Raw genomic sequence first — 15,721 nt, 5'->3', positions numbered from 1 at the left:
CTCTCCAACTGTGCACTCACTCAGTAGTGCTCATGTGCTGCTAGCATTCAGTCCTCTTGGCTGCTTTACCTTGAAAGCACTGGTCCTCGTTCACTGACATGGTCCTAAGCTTGTTCTGAAATGTGGTCTTGAGAAAAAGTCTCCGTCAGATTCATGACGTGTTTGTGAACCACAGAACTGTTCTCACCTTTGTGCTCCTGAGTGTGTGTAGAATCTGTTCTTACCCAAGAACAAATCCCAGATAAGAAAACACTGGTGACTGTCAGAGTCTTCGTCAAAACTGCAGAGGTGGGTTTTAAGAACAAATTTCTTAAGAACGATTGGTGAATGAGGCCCATTGTTCAGTTTTTTTTATAACTATATTATTTTCTCAATTGTTTGTGTTCTGGGCTTGGAAACAAGCGATCCAAGTAAGCAGCAAAAGTACCAAAGAGGGAAAGGCAACAGACGTAGTTGAAAACACGAAATCAAATGGTCAAAATCACGATTAGACAACAAGGAGAAACCGCTGAGTAGGTTTCAGATAGAAAACAATACCTCACACTGACTGCTCTGCTCTAATGAGGCACCGGTGACATCAATCAAAAGTCTGGAGGTAGGTGCGCAAGCCTGAGTCCAGAGTCACAGGATGTCCCAGGGTATTCTGGGAGTTGGATTTCACTCAACAAGCTGATTGCATGACAACTGCAGTGTATAAATGCTTTACAAATTATCCCTTAGAAATGTACAATTTTGGGGAATTGTTTTGGTATTTTTGGGTGAATTTCAATTGCAATTAAAAAATATTTACCCGAGTCCGTCACAAATGTCATATGTTGTTGTTTTCAGGAGACCCTGGGCTACACGGACATGTCGTTGTTTGACATTTAAATACTAAGAGAAATTTGATATTTTTATAAATTCGGGTCATTTACCTAATGCCTGGTAAACTTTGCATTTTTTAATTATAGAAATCCTGAAAAGAAGTGCATTAGTAGTCATCTTTTCAGAAATTGTTATTTCGGAGTGTCTGTGAGTTGAAAGCACTCATTTTGATCGTGATTCAGGTCAAACACAGCCTCCCTGTGTATTTCTGTTGGGATGGTGCATCAACTCTGTCAGACTAGAAACCTGCCTGTATGAAGTGAAAAGACGCTTCAAACCGTTTCAACTTCTGCTACAAGAAATCCTGACATGGGGCCACGCCAACCAATCGAAATGTGCTGGAAGAAGAAGACAGATGAAAGCCCAAGATGGGAGATTGGCAGCTCTATTGTCTGCTTGGCTCTGTGTGTAGCCATCACCAACATTTTCTTCTGATGTCCCATATTTCTTTCCTTCTGGTCTAAATGTCCTGTTTCCTGCTGAATGTCCTGTTTCCTGCATCCCACTCCAGCCGCATACAAGCCTTCTACATGGACAAGATCTGCAGGCATATGCGTCTAGAGATCTGTCCTTGCATTGTCTAGTGTATAGGCACCCTTAAGTGTTATTAAGAGTAGTTGAATAAATCAGCAGGAAAGGTTGAACAGTGATGACGACAGACTGTTTAATGTTACTCTTTTGAGGTATGTCGCACAATTAGCCACACAACCTCAATGGAATGCTGAATATGTATCATATTTCTGCATTACTGCAATGGGATTCGATTTGCTTCATGAAAATGCTGCCAAAATAAAGAGTAAAACATTTGAATTGCAATAAATTGGCGCTAATGTTACTATTAACAACCACAGGACGTCCAATGACATTGTCAGTCTTGAAACTACATGACTTACATAGTAGCGACTAAGCAACTAATGTAAGTACTGTATAATAAGCATTGGTATTAGGGACTGATTAATAAATATAGGGTGGACAAGGTTGTTTTTTTTTTTTAAATGGGCGAAGAATGAGACAAATGCATGAGCTAAGCTGAACAGTGGGTTCTGCACACTACACAACACACAACTCAACTCTTTGAAAAGATAACTGAGGTTAACCTGGACTTGGATTTTTTTTTAAAAATTGCATTGCAAATCTTAAATATTAATAGCAAGCAAAGCTTAAGGCTTATTTCTGATCTATAAATGTGGAATTGTTTCTATGCACCACATTCACACCAGAAGCAAAACATACAGTGAAAAGAAGAATACAGTGCTGTTTTGGTGGAAATAGATAAGAAAATGTCAGACATGAAAACTTCCGCTATCGTGTTTGACGGTATGATAATCACGAGTGGTTCTCCTTGTTGGTGGTTGCCGTGGTAACAGCATCGGTAGAACTATCTGCATTCTTGCTGAAATTCACGGTTGCGTATGTTGGACCTTCAGCAGATGTTCCAGCTGAATGCTGAGTGGCGCTCACTGAGGAATCAGAGATAGTTGTGGGTAACTGACTGGTGACCTGGTCAGGAGAGTTTGATGGTGACTGAGCAGGAGAATAAACAAGATTTGAGAAGTCACAGCCTGAGGGAAAATGGACATCAACAGTCTGAGAATGTTCTGAGGGGTTTGTGGATAACTGGACATTATCATAAACAGTCTGAGAAGGTTCTGAGGGGTTTGTCGGTAGTTCAGCAGTAGCGTAGACTGTAGAAGCTCCAGCATCTGAGACAGGAATGTCTTTAATCTCCTCATAGACATATAAAGAAATCTGATAAAAATACAGACAAAAGGATTATGATGAAAATTATGGCAAGTCAAGTGTATTTAAAGCGAACTCAACTATTTTACTCCTCCAGTTATTGATTATTTATTACTAAATATTTCATTGGTGGGAACATGTCCTAGTAGGAACCTCCTTTGAAATACAGTCTTGACTCACCCTATCATGGGAGGGGTCTTTGACAGGCTCGCTTTGGGTTGAGGCTGGAAGTGAAGAGAAAGAATTCCAAAGCATTAAATTGATTTTGAATATTAAATGACATACACCGAACAGGCATAACATTCTGACCACCCCCTTGTTTCTACACTCACTGTCCACTTTATCAGCTCCACTTACTGTATAGCTGCACTCTGTAGTTCTACAGTTACAGACTGTAGTCCATCTGTTTCTCTGATACTCTGTTACCCTGTTCTTCAGTGGTCAGGACCCCCATGGGCCCTCACAGAGCAGGTACTATTTGGGTGGTGGATCATTCTCAGCAGTAACACTGACCACGGTGGTGGTGTGTTAGTGTGTGTTGTGCTGGTCTGAGTGGATCAGTCACAACCGTGCTGCTGGAGTTTTTAAACACCTCAGTGTTGCTGCTGGACTGAGAATAGTCCACCAACCCAAAATGTCCAGCCAACAGCGTCCTGTGGGCATTGTCCTGTGGAGCTGATAAGATGGTCCATAAGCATAGAAAAAAGGAGGTGGTCATCACGTTATGCCTGATCGGTATATATGGCATCACCTACTTGAAAGATAAACTGAATGTGGAACCAAGAATATATTCTTTCTCTGTCTGCTTTGGTCAATGTTCATTTATAGCCACCAGAGGGCAGCAACAATCTATCACTGTTAGTCCACTGAGGCCTAGTGAACGTATTTACATTTACATTTTACATTTACATTTATGGCATTTAGCAGACACTCTTATCCAGAGCGACTTATAAAAGTGCTTGTCATTACTTCAGAATATCTCATGTTAATAAAGGTCGACATAATTTTAAAGAGCTTTGCTCTAAATTGCTACCTGAAGTTATTTATGCATTGAGACCAAAAACAAATACAACAAGTAGAAAAATACCTACAACTCAACACAGAGTCTACACAACACTAAACCTGCTGAAAAAAAGTTTGTAATAAAATACAGTGAACATACAGTATTTGTTCCCTAAACGTGTTTAATGACTCATACTGCCCTGTCGTCTGAACATACAAATCTGAAAACTGACGCTTCATAAAGAAAACCCATAAAGTGGCTGCGACTACCATAACAGAGTCAACTGCCTGTAAACGTTTTTTCCTATGGTTAAATCTGTGGCCCAGATAACAACGTATGCCTGAGTGAGTCACCACTTTGTGCATGAGCATGCTTCTGTGTGTGATGGTACCTCGGGTCTTGTACTTCTTCTGTAGGTAAAGAATAAGCATGATGATGAGAACGAAGACAAAGAGGCCGATCAGGAACACCACCAGAATCGCAGCCAAGAGAGTCCTCACAGAGGAAGCTGGAAATGGTGGTGATGGAGACACAGAATCATAATTCAGTAACAAACAATGCTTTGATCATTCAGAAGATATGAGCAGATGTTCTTCTGTGAACTGTGCGCTGTGTTAATCACATGCAGCAGAGGCTGAAGAGGCTGTGGTTTTAGAAGTTGAGGATGTGGTTGGTTTTGTGGTCGCAGAGTGATTTGCCGGTGATTGTGGAAGAAGATCTGCAGGTGAAGGAATTAAAAGTCAGTTTGTTTAAAGCATCTGTGGGAGCCTTTATTGCTAATTTACTACAATTGATGAGGATGCATATGGAATGAATAACATACCTGTTGATGCCTCAAGCGAGGAGTTCACTGTAGTTTTAGATTTTGAAAAGGAGGTTGTTATTGGAGTCTTTGGAGTGCTTGATGGTGATGAGGATGATGTGGCTGTCTGATCTGTGAATGGAGATGAAGAGGCTTAAATTTGAACTGAAAGTCATGAATCACTCAGGCGTTTGGTTAGTTGACCTTTGTTAATGATGCCTTCAAAGGGCAGCGGCGAGTAACGTTTAGTTATCTGTCTTTTGTTGATGAAAACTTTTATAGGGCTGTGGCGTATAATGTTTGTACATTTGATGTTTGTGATTTACACCTGTAGAGGGTGGCTTTAATGTAAAAATTACTTTAACTGTTAATTACAATTACTAATGGGACTCTATAACAATATAGATAACAATAGACATAACAATAGAGATAACATTAGAGCTCTCTAATTACACTTACATTATTACCCTTGTGAGAAAGAACAGGCTCTTACAACTATTAAGATACACTTGTGTAATTACATGAGTCAAAACTGAAATTGATACACATGTGTAATTACATAGGCTGTACTTCTGTAATCCATCTGTAACACTGGCTAAATCATTAGTAGTTACATTGTTGTTGCATATGTTGTTCACATGTAACTAAACAGCTATTAGAGACACTTAATATAAGGTGGTGCCAACATTAATACAAAAGCATATGTACTCATCAGTACCAGTAAGGCTGTCCTGTTTAATATAAATCTTGTATCCATGGTCAGATGTCCAGTCAAATTCAGCTCCACACCAGTATTCACCAGAGTCTCCCTCCGTCAGATTGTTGATGTTCACGGTCAAGATTTTCTTTCCATCATCATGCAGAAAAAGGGTTCCCTCATTCATCCACATTTTACTCTCATTTACAGTTATATTATGACTACAATCATCATGACCCACTCTCCAGCAGAGAAACTCAGGGAATTGTGGGTATCTGCAGCTGATGTTCAGAACGCCTCCTACATGAACCGTCACACTGATGCTCTTCTCATGGGATTGACCTGTAAAGCATGAACAACCAATATAAAATGCTTACATTCACTTTCACAGTAGGTCTAAGACCAACTCATCTGTGCACTTGAGGAAGACTTGTTCCTCTGCATAATCTCTGAAGGCCACACTCGTCTTTTAAATGTGCAGTCAGAAGCGTACATATTGGTTATTTATGTCCAATTTGGGTGAACAGTGTAGGAATTACAGTGATTTTCATGTGTAATCCCTTTTTAGGGGCTCAGAGTAATTAGAACACTTAACAATCATACTAAACTAAAATGATGTTTTTAATACTTGGTTGCAAATCTTTTGTAGTCAATTACTTCCTGAAGTCTGGTCCCCATAGACATCACCAGATTTCTTCCATGGTGATCCTCTACCAGGCCTTCACCGCATGTGTTTTCAGTTCCTGCCTGTTCTTGGACGGTTTTACCTTCAGGTTTACTTTCAGTACGTGACATTCACGCTCAACTGGATTAAGGTCAGGGGATGGACTAGAACATTCCTCTGCATTGCTTTGAAAAAGGCTGCTTTCTCTATGCTTTGGGTGAAGCTCAGGCTGCACTGCAATGTACTGTCCATGAGATTTGAACCATTTGGCTGAATCTGAATAAGCAATATAGGCCCATACTCTTCATAACTCAAGGCCTGCTGCTTTTCCCAGCAGTTACATCATCTATAAATAAAAGAGAGCATGTTCCACTGACAGACATACATGCCCTCACCACAACACTACCTCCACCATGCTTGACAAATGAGATGTAATGCTTTAGACCATCAGTTCGTTCCATTTTTTTTTGTGATGTGATGATCCATGTCTAGACAACTTTGTTGATATTCAATTATATATGGACTGTATTTCCAGATCTTGTTTGTGAGGAAGGCAGGCGGCATGTAAATAGTATCCCAACTTAAAGAAATACAAAATACATCTGTATTGAAAGTATCTAGAGCCAAACTAAATAACTTTGAATTAGAGGCTAGATCTGCTAACATCATAGTCCAGTTCTTGCCACATCCATTTGAATGCCAAGGACCATAGGCACAGTCTAAAAATCACACCATCATGATCATATATAAACAATTATGAGAAAGACTGTCACAGCACAAAATGAATAGTTATCTTTTTACAGTGCTGACTGGCAAAAAATATCTGTTTTTTGTCTTTTATGGGAGCTTCATTATCACTGTAGCTGCTGCTAATGCTAACTTTTTTTTTGTTTTTACCCAATTTTCTCTTCCATTTAGTCATTTCCAATTCCTCCCGCTACTTAGGACTCCTCCAATCACACGATACTACCAACGCTAGGAGGGTGAAGGCAGCACAGACTTCCTCTGAGACCTGTGAAACCAGCCACCATTTCTTTTCTAACTGCCACTCACGCAACGTCATGGGACAGCTGAACAGAGGAAAGCACCAACCGCCAGATCTGTTACGTCAGCTAACAGACGCCTGCACTGACTAGTATTGCGTTGAGTGATGGGGGGAGAAGGGGGGCCATCCTGCCCACCCAGAGAGAGTGAGGCCAATTGTGCTCTCTTGGACACCTGGATACAGATGGCTGTAGCATCACCAGGGATCAACCTCGCGATCTCCTGATGACAGGGTCAGCGCTTAGACGGTTGCGCCACTCGGGAGCCCATATAATGCAGAATGTTTAAGATAAGCAGGTGTCAGAGAGACTCACCTTCCTTTACATTCAGTTCCACTGGTGTGTAGACGTCAAAGCCAGATTTCCCAACTGCACATTTGTACGTTCCAGAATCCTCTACAGTGAGCTCCCTGATCACCACCCAGAACTGTGCAGCTCTGGTGTCATCAAACAATGAAAATCGTCCCATATTCATCCACTCATTTTTTCCGTTTGTCCAAATTTGATTCGCCAGAAAGGGCCATAAACCCGTACAGAGGTATTTTGGGTTTGATGTGTATCTTCTCTCATATCTACACTTGATGAGGACTCCTCCTCCTGAATATCCCATCACTCTCTCTGATTCTCCTCCACCTACTAAAAGAGGACAAATGTCCATCTGAGTAAAGGCTTCATTTGACGCTGCAGATAGTGCTGATTATTTAGAAGAGCATCTCCTTACCTGAAATCAGCAAGAGGGTGAAGATGAGGAGGATCTTCATTCTGAGTTCAGGCTCACAGACTAACACCAGCTCAGATATCAGAGGCTCTGGAACGTGCACCTTCTCAAAGACACCAACTCTCTGTACTCTGTGACTCTGTTACTGTTCTGTGGCTACAGCTGCATCACAAAGACAAATTGAGCTTATGCCCACTTCCTTTTCTGACCTTGAGAACAAGATACAAAAACCTCTCAGCAAGATGAATATGTGAATGTGTACGAACAAAGTTGCAACTAAAATGTTTTGAGATGCTTTCAGTGAAATGCACTGCACTAGAGTAAACACTGGGCTTGGGTTGAAAGTTGATGCTGCTTCATGTTTTTTTAGCTTTAGTCTGCTGAAGTGTGCACACTACTGTTTGGCTTTACTGTTGTACTGTCAACAGTTTATCCATGCGGCTTACTTTACTTGAACAATCCCATAGGAAAGAGAAATGAAGGGTACTTCTTAGTATCTGTGTAGTTTCTCCAGATAGAAGCACTTTTGCTTAGGTCTCAACTGCTGCAAAGATATTTCTCCTGATAAAAATAGACCAGTAATCTCACAAATGTCTCCACTCAACTTTGGACACACCCCTCAATAAAGTCCCACATGGTGGTCATATTTGCCAATAATATAACACTCATGTTTATCTGCAACTGAGTGCTCTGTTAGTGAATGGTTATGTATGGTTCTCTGCTGACTGGTGCTAGAAGGCCTCTACTGCTATCTAGAGCGCAATGTGAGAAACTGTGGAGGACAGTTGATTAAAGAGAGATACTGATAAAGCTTTTTTGAAGATTAGAAATGAGCAAATCAGAGGGACAGTGAAGGTGGAGCAGTTTGGAGATAAAGCCAGAGAGGCCAGGTTGAGATGGTTTGGACATGTGTTGAGGAGGAATAGTGGATATATTGGTCAAAGAATGTTGGAGATGGAGCTGCTGGGTAGAAGGAGAAGAGGTAGACCTCAGAGAAGGTTTATGGATGTAGTGAAGGTGGACATGGAGATGGTTGGGGTGAAAGTAGAGGAGGCAGTGGATAGGGCAAGATGGAGGCAGATGATCCGCTGTGGCGACCCCTAAAGGGAGCAGCCGAAAGAAGAAGAAGAAGAAGAAGACTGATAAAGCTTTTTGATGGATTGTAGAAGTTCACGATAGTACTCAGACAAAAATCTTCACATATTTTCATGTTCTCAGATACTTATTTTCAAGTATGTCATGTGAGTAGATTGAACACATCACCCTGCTGTCTGTATGTGCACACATTCAGTAGTGCTAATGTGCTGCGAAATGATCATTTCTTTAATTCTCATCATGTGACACACGCACACCTTCTGGGTCGCGAGGAGTGCTGGAGCCTCTTCCAGCGGTCATCGGGGCAGAAGGCAGGAAAAACCCTGGACAGGTCGCCAGTCCATCGCAGGGCAGACACATTCACTCACACCTAGGAGCAGTTTACCACGTCCAGTCGGCCTGACTGCATGTCTTTGGACTGTAGGAGGAAACTGGAGAACCCGGAGGAAACCCACGCAGACACGGGGAGAAACTCCACACAGAGAGGACCCCGGTCACCTGGCCGGGGAATCGAACCCAGACCCCCCTCGCTGTGAGGCAACAGCGCTACCCGCCACGCCACCGTGCCGCCCGGATATTTCTACATCTTTGGAAAAAAAAAGTTCCTATGTACACTTAAAGAAACTACATTGAAAAAATCGTTCATTCAAAGTATTTATTTAGGTTGAATGAAGTAGTTTTATTAAAAAAATGTATTTGTTACTACATTAAGTCATTTTTTTATTGAGATCTGACTAGACGCTTACAGTGTAGTTACAGGCTTAAACATATTGTTCTAATCCTTTACTTTATTATGTGCAAGTACTGCACATGTAAAAACATTTTTCACACTTCATTCATAACCATGATTCTCTAAGAATCATCCAAGGGTGGATGTCAGTGCCCTTGTTTGACCTTCATTTTTAAGATTGTTCTGCCATCTAGAGGACAAAAACAGCACTTATTATCAGTGAAAAAGGTTAGGAGTGAACATTATGAGTGAGACCTCTCCCCATTGATCTCCAAGCAAAAGCCAGTTTAGCAGGGCTGAGAAAAAGACCACTAACTCTTCATTTATTACATAGACTTCTTAAGCACTTGCAGCAAAACAATATGGACACACATAATGGTTTATTTTCCAAAATAAAAGTCTGTACATCTAAAATCTGTTTGATAAGACTTAAAATTGTTAGGCCTTGTATGCAGGACAGTAGCCTGGGTGGTCCAAGGGTGGTGTGGTAGTGGCATGCAGTCAATGTGATGCCAACCTTCGTCATGCTCACTATCTGGGTGCTAATGATAAGAGCTTAATATGAGCACACACTTTGGACACCATTGATAAAAGGATAAAAAAGGAACCTCAAACAATGGAAATGCAAGTACAGTGATATACTTGATATACTATGTATCTGAGCAGTGGCAAAGATAAAAAAGCTTTTAAAGTCGTGAAGTACATTGAGGGCAATCCTCATTTTCAGTGTAGCCGAGCGTTTACAAAAACAGGGATTGACATGACAAAGAAACTAATAACTACATTTAATCATTTTAAATTAAAAGAAAATTTAAAATAACAGTGAATAAAAGATAAAAGTAGATAAAAATAGAACTTGAGATTTAAATGATAAGAAATTAAGATCAAAAGTAGATAAGAAATTAGTAAGGTAATAATACAATATCACAAATTTTAAAAAGTAATGCTAAAAAAACTATAAAAAATAAAATGAGAGGAAATAAATAAGTAAAAAGAGATAAAGAACTAAGGAGAGCTAACACAAAAATAAAAGTTACAAATAAATATAAGTAAGTAAAATGATTTAAAAGTAAAGTGAAATGATTAAAGCCAGCAGAGGGCAGCATCTGTCCGTCATTGTTACTCCAATGGGGCCTAGTGAACTTTTATTGATCTGTAATAAATCTGTTTAATGACAGATATATCTGAATACGCAGATTAAAAAATACATGTTTCTGTTTATGACGGCACCTCGAGGCTTGTTTCTGTTTCTAAGAGTGACTGTGAAGAATAACCAGAGGAAACCGGACGTTCTGGAGGTGAAGAATCTGAACAGGAATTAGAGAGTCAGGCACAAATAATAATCTCATCATTCAGAAGTGAACAAACTGGCAATATGTGAGCAGATGTTCTCTGTGTGTGCTGCACATTAAGTGTGAAAAAAAAATAGCTGACAATGAAGGCGGTGTGGTTTTAGCTGCTCAGGATGTGGTGTTTTATTTTCAGTGACCTGATGTGTGTTCATTTCTGTGGTAGAATATCTGAAGGAAATGTCAGTTTACAGGGCCTAGTGCAAGGCTTGCATGCAGCTGCTTGGGCATGGAAACCCATGCCAGGCTGATCATGTTCCTGTTTCTGTTGCCACAGTTACGTGTGGCAGTGTATCGCGGAACGATGAGGCGGACGCATGTGCGGAGGTAAGCGACTTTTATTAAGGGTAAATCCAGAATCAGGGTCATAACGGTCCAAGGTCATATAGCCGACACGGATAGAATGGGGTTCAGACATGACACAAACCAGAACAGAACTAACAGCAAACGAAGCAAACATCAAAACAGAGCAAGGACATGAAACAGAGACCAATACAAAGACCGGCAAATGCAAGAGACAAGCACAGGGCTTAAATAACAGGGAAAATGAGGGACAGGTGTAAACAATCATGGGAGGAGTTACAAAACCAAAACACGAACACATGGACAGGACTGGGAGGGGCCAATCGTGACAGACAGCAACAAACCCATACTAGGACCTGGCAATGCTGCCAGCAGGGAACAAAAAGAGGAACCTCAGGTTCCTGTGATGTAGACTGCAAAAGGTATGTGCTCATTTACTCAAGCTGACAGCTTAATTCTCATCTAGGAACATGGCATTTGAAACCTTTCGAGAAGTCTATTACAAATACTAACACATTTACACAGTTTCAGGGGAAAAAAGAATGTGTGAAAGGAAACACACCATCTCGTTTTGGTGGAAATGAAAATACAAGTTTACATTGAAAACTTATCTGCTTAGGCGAACGTTTGGCTGGGTAGTCACATGTGTCATTGTCTCTGTTAAAGGCTGCTCTAGGAACAGTATCAGTAGATCAGCCTGCTTTCTTGCTGAAATTCACTGTTGCATATGTTGGACCTTCAGCAGATTGAGTGGCACTTGTTGAAGAATCAGAGAGAATCGAGGGTAACCGAGCTGTGGAGTAGGTGACCTGGTCAGGAGAGTTTGATGGTAACTGAGCAGGAGAATAAACAGGATTTGACAAGTCACAGCTTGAGGGTAACTGGACATCAACAGTCTGAGAAGGTTCTGAGGGGTTTGTGAGTACCTGGACATTACCATAAACAACCTGAGAAGGTTCTGATGGGTTTGTAGGTAGCTGAGCAGGAGAGTAGACTGTGGAAGCTCTGTTGTCTGAAGAAGGAAGGTGTGTGATGTCAATCTCCTCGTAGTCATACAAAGCCTGAGAAACCTAAGAGATGAAAAAAGGTTTGAAGTGAGCTCATCTGTGTAACTCCTTTTGGAGCAGGTTGACTGATGTTTAGGTTTTCCTTATTTCTGTATGTGAGCTTGATTAGTATTTCAGTTCTTGATGATTCGTTATTATACGTTCTTTGGTGGATGTGTTTTCCAGGGGGAACCGTCTCTGAAGTGCAATGTTGACTCACCCTGTGGACTGAGAATTCTCTGAGGGGTTGGCTTTGGTTTCTGCCTGGGTCTGAGGAGAAACACATCCATTGCATTAAGTCAGTTACAAATTAAAGATTGATTTAGAATATTAAAGGAGTAAACAGATGTTGTATTGTTATTTTATTGTCTTGCATTACTTATTTTTATATTATTATATATTGCTACTGTCAGAACAAAACCTTGTATCTCCATTTTTGTCATTTTTCAGTTTTCGACATATTTCAAAAAAGCTTATTGTCCTTTACATCGTGTGTAAATTTCATGATGAATGGACCAATGGAGAAGTGTGGATCTATTGACTTGTATTAAAAATAAAGTTTGTTTTTCCTTCTTCTGTAAAGTTATCATTTTGGAGATATGATGTTTTGTTCTGACAGGAAAGATAAACTGAATGTACAACTGAGCTGAGAAATTTACAGCCAGCAGAGGGCAGCATCTGCATATCACTGAGGCCTACTGTACTTTAGTCTCTTATGAACGTGTTTAATGACCCATTTATCTAAATATGTAGATTTTTAAATCTGAACCCATTTGAAGTGTCTTGGGGAATTAATCAGCTCAACAAGACTGGACTTGGCCTCACTAAACATTATTTGCTATGGTCATTTCCTATATTCATCTAAGTAGCCCCAAAATAAAATGTGCATAAGTATCAATTTTATATATGTGCATGTTTCTGTTTATGATGGTACCTCGAGTCTTGCTTCTCTTTTTAAGAGTAACAATGAAGAATAGGAGTCCCATCAGAAGCAGAGCCAAAATCACAACAATGACCATAGAGGAATATGCTGAAGGAGGAGAATCAGAACTAGATTAAGAGAATCAATCACAATTATCTGATCATTTAATAATGATAAAACTGACATCATATGAGCCGATGTTCCTTGTGTGTACTGTATATTAAGTATAAAACATTAGAAGTTTTAGGAGTTGAGGATGTGGTTGGTTTTGTGATCATTAGACTGATGTGTGTTCACTCCTGTGGTAGAATATCTGCAGCTGAAGGACCTAAATGTCAGTTTGTGTAAAGTATCTGAGAATATTGTTGCTGACTGACTACAGTTTACCAGAATATATTACAGTATGGATTTTATACCTGTTGAAGTCTTAAATGAGGAATTCACTGTAGTTGTAGGCGCTGTAGAGGAGGTTGTTTCTGTGCTCTGTGGAGTTGAGCTTGATGGTGATGTTGAGGCTGTCATTGCTCGTCGTTCTTAGTGGAGATAATGGGGAAAATAAAGATACGTCATCTTATGATGTCATTAGTCTGACCTTACTCATTTACATTTACGGCATTTGGCTGACGCTCTTATCCAGAGCGACTTACAATTTGATCATTTTACACAGGCAGGCCAAGGCGGTGTTAGGAGTCTTGCCCAAGGACTCTTATTGGTATAGTGTAGGGTGTTTGCCCTGGTGGGGATTGAACCCCAGTCTACAAGGCAGAGGTGTTACCCACTACACTATCCCTCATTTATACAGAACAGCTTTCTCTTTCACCTCTTTCACTATTATGATAATTATTTGTTAATCTCATTGTTATTGCATGTCTTACGTGTATGTGAGGACGCATACAAAATATTTGAGTGTCGGATTGTGAATCAAACAGCTTTCTTTAGACTGACCTTCTCCAGACTGCCGACTCCCTGAAATTCAATGATTAAATTATAAACATGTGTACATTTCTCTCCCCAACTGCAAACATATTCAAAATAAAGTGTCTGAAAGTAACCAGATTAATTTCATTGAAATTTTTATCTACTCACCAGTAACTGTGAGGTTGATCTGTGTGATATAGGCCTTGTATCCATGGTCAGATGTCCAGTCTGATTCAGCTCCACACCAGTATTCACCAGAGTCTCCCTCAGTCAGATTGTTGATGATCACAGTGAAGATCTGCTTTCCATCATCATGTAGAGAGAGTTTCCCCTCATTTCTCCATCTTCTGCTCTCTTTAACTGATGTTGTATTATTACAGTCAGCAGTGCCCACTCTCCTACAGAGAAACTTGGGGTAACTGCTGTGGGATTGTGAGTATTTGCAGCTGATGTTCACACTTCCCCCTACATGGCCAGTCACACTGATGCTCTTCTTGTAGGACAGATCTGTCAATCATAAATAATCACCTTCACAGTTTATACACAATTTCACTGAACTCCTCACTATGCATATTCGGTCACTTCTCTGGACGTCATGTCCTTCGACTGACAGTATTTTCACATTATATTTATGAGTAAAGGATGTTGAGTCAGGAAGTTTGTCTATAGTCACACTGCAGCTTAACACATTCAGAGGAAGTCCATATTCAGAGATGATAGAAACAGAATAAATAGCTTTGAACTAGAGACGAGATCTGCTACCATCATAGTGAAGGTCTCACAAAGTACATTCAACAAATACCAAGAACTATAAACACAATCTGATAATCCCACAGTCATTGTCACACATGAACAGCTACTGTATGTAAACACATTTCAACAGCTGGGGTTAAAGAGGATTCATCCAATCAGAGATGAGATGGTCTGGAAAAATCTGGTGAGACTAATTCTGTGATAACAGTGGTAAAAGGAGCTGCTGTAGGTTTCTGCCTTCATCCTCACTGTAGCTGATGTTAATGATGCTGGAGGTTTAGGATAATAAACAGGTGCAGTGCTGAGAGAGACTCACCTTCCTCTACCTTCAGTTCCACTCGTTTGTAGACGTCAATGGCCAAATCTTTATCAACTGCACAGTTGTACATTCCAGAATCCTTTACAGTGAGCTCCCTGATCACCACCCAGAACTGTGCAGCTCTGGTGTCGTCAAACAGTGAGAATCTTCCACTGTTTATCCACTCATTTTTAACTTCGGTCTTGATCTGGTCAGCACAGTTTGACCATGGACCCTTACAGAGATATTTCTGGTTTGATGTGTATCCTGTGTCGTATCTACACTTGATGAGGACTCCTCCTCCTGAATATCCCATCACTCTCTCTGATTCTCCTCCACCTACTAAAAGAGGACAAACGTCCATCTGAGTAAAGGCTTCATTTGACGCTGCTGATAGTGCTGATTATTTAGAAGAGCATCTCCTTACCTGAAATCAGGAAGAGGGTGAAGATGAGGAGGGTCTTCATGTTGAGTTCAGACAGACATCAGAGGCCCTGAAATGTACACCCTGCCTCTGTGTGACTCTGTGACTGGGCTGCATCTTCAGCTACATCTTAAACAGAAACTGATGTCATGCCCACTTCCCCTTTCTGACGCTGAGAGAGAAAGAGGTGAAAACGTCATCTCAGCAAGATGGTGTGTGATAATATATATCAGCTTTCCATCAAATTCACCGAGCAAAAGTAAACATTGTCTTTGAGCTGCTTTGAAGCAGCTTCATGTTTTCATTCATTAGCGTTTGGCCTGTTTCAGTGTCCCCACCCCTGTTTAACTGT

The 15,721-nt window shown here is 40.5% G+C and overlaps 2 protein-coding genes across 3 annotated transcripts; both read right to left on the bottom strand.

Moving 5' to 3' along the window:
• Positions 1 to 1,581: 1,581 nt before the first annotated feature.
• On the bottom strand, positions 1,582 to 7,440 carry LOC108411735 (CMRF35-like molecule 8). 2 transcript variants are annotated; one of them, XM_017683455.2, is made up of 7 exons: positions 7,129 to 7,440; positions 5,128 to 5,448; positions 4,431 to 4,541; positions 4,230 to 4,325; positions 3,999 to 4,115; positions 2,785 to 2,828; positions 1,582 to 2,613 (listed from the first exon to the last, which is right to left on the bottom strand). In XM_017683455.2, the coding sequence occupies exons 1-7, from the start codon at positions 7,421 to 7,423 to the stop codon at positions 2,191 to 2,193; spliced, it is 1,407 nt and encodes a 468-aa protein (XP_017538944.2). In that variant the 5' UTR covers positions 7,424 to 7,440; the 3' UTR covers positions 1,582 to 2,190. The 2 variants fall into 2 exon arrangements, with proteins under 2 accessions (XP_017538944.2, XP_017538945.2); XM_017683456.2 differs by lacking the exon at positions 4,230 to 4,325.
• A 4,381-nt stretch (positions 7,441 to 11,821) lies between these two features.
• LOC108411738 (CMRF35-like molecule 8) lies at positions 11,822 to 15,412 on the bottom strand. Its single transcript, XM_037543336.1, has 8 exons — positions 15,373 to 15,412; positions 14,964 to 15,284; positions 14,063 to 14,401; positions 13,393 to 13,509; positions 12,989 to 13,084; positions 12,275 to 12,324; positions 11,946 to 12,078; positions 11,822 to 11,841 (listed from the first exon to the last, which is right to left on the bottom strand). The coding sequence occupies exons 1-8, from the start codon at positions 15,410 to 15,412 to the stop codon at positions 11,822 to 11,824; spliced, it is 1,116 nt and encodes a 371-aa protein (XP_037399233.1).
• Positions 15,413 to 15,721: the final 309 nt, after the last annotated feature.

Source organism: Pygocentrus nattereri, chromosome 12 (assembly GCF_015220715.1).
Source record: "Pygocentrus nattereri isolate fPygNat1 chromosome 12, fPygNat1.pri, whole genome shotgun sequence".
In the NCBI taxonomy this organism is placed as follows: domain Eukaryota; kingdom Metazoa; phylum Chordata; class Actinopteri; order Characiformes; family Serrasalmidae; genus Pygocentrus; species Pygocentrus nattereri.
Note: the sequence above shows the minus strand (reverse complement) of the source record. Positions and strands in the feature narration are given on the sequence as shown.

Bases quoted from the DNA above. Each gene is read 5' to 3' on its own strand.
- LOC108411735 (XM_017683455.2), bottom strand. From the start codon at position 7,423: ATGGGATATTCAGGAGGAGGAGTCCTCATCAAGTGTAGATATGAGAGA. The intron at 4,326-4,430 runs GTATGTTATTCA...CTTCACCTGCAG, and splicing joins CTCGCTTGAGGCATCAACAG to ATCTTCTTCCACAATCACCG. The intron at 4,116-4,229 runs GTGATTAACACA...CACCATTTCCAG, and splicing joins CTCTTCAGCCTCTGCTGCAT to CTTCCTCTGTGAGGACTCTC.
- LOC108411738 (XM_037543336.1), bottom strand. From the start codon at position 15,412: ATGAAGACCCTCCTCATCTTCACCCTCTTCCTGATTTCAG. The intron at 13,085-13,392 runs GTATAAAATCCA...CTCCTCCTTCAG, and splicing joins CTCATTTAAGACTTCAACAG to CATATTCCTCTATGGTCATT. The intron at 11,842-11,945 runs GTAATGTCCAGG...TCTCCTGCTCAG, and splicing joins ACCTTCTCAGGTTGTTTATG to TTACCATCAAACTCTCCTGA.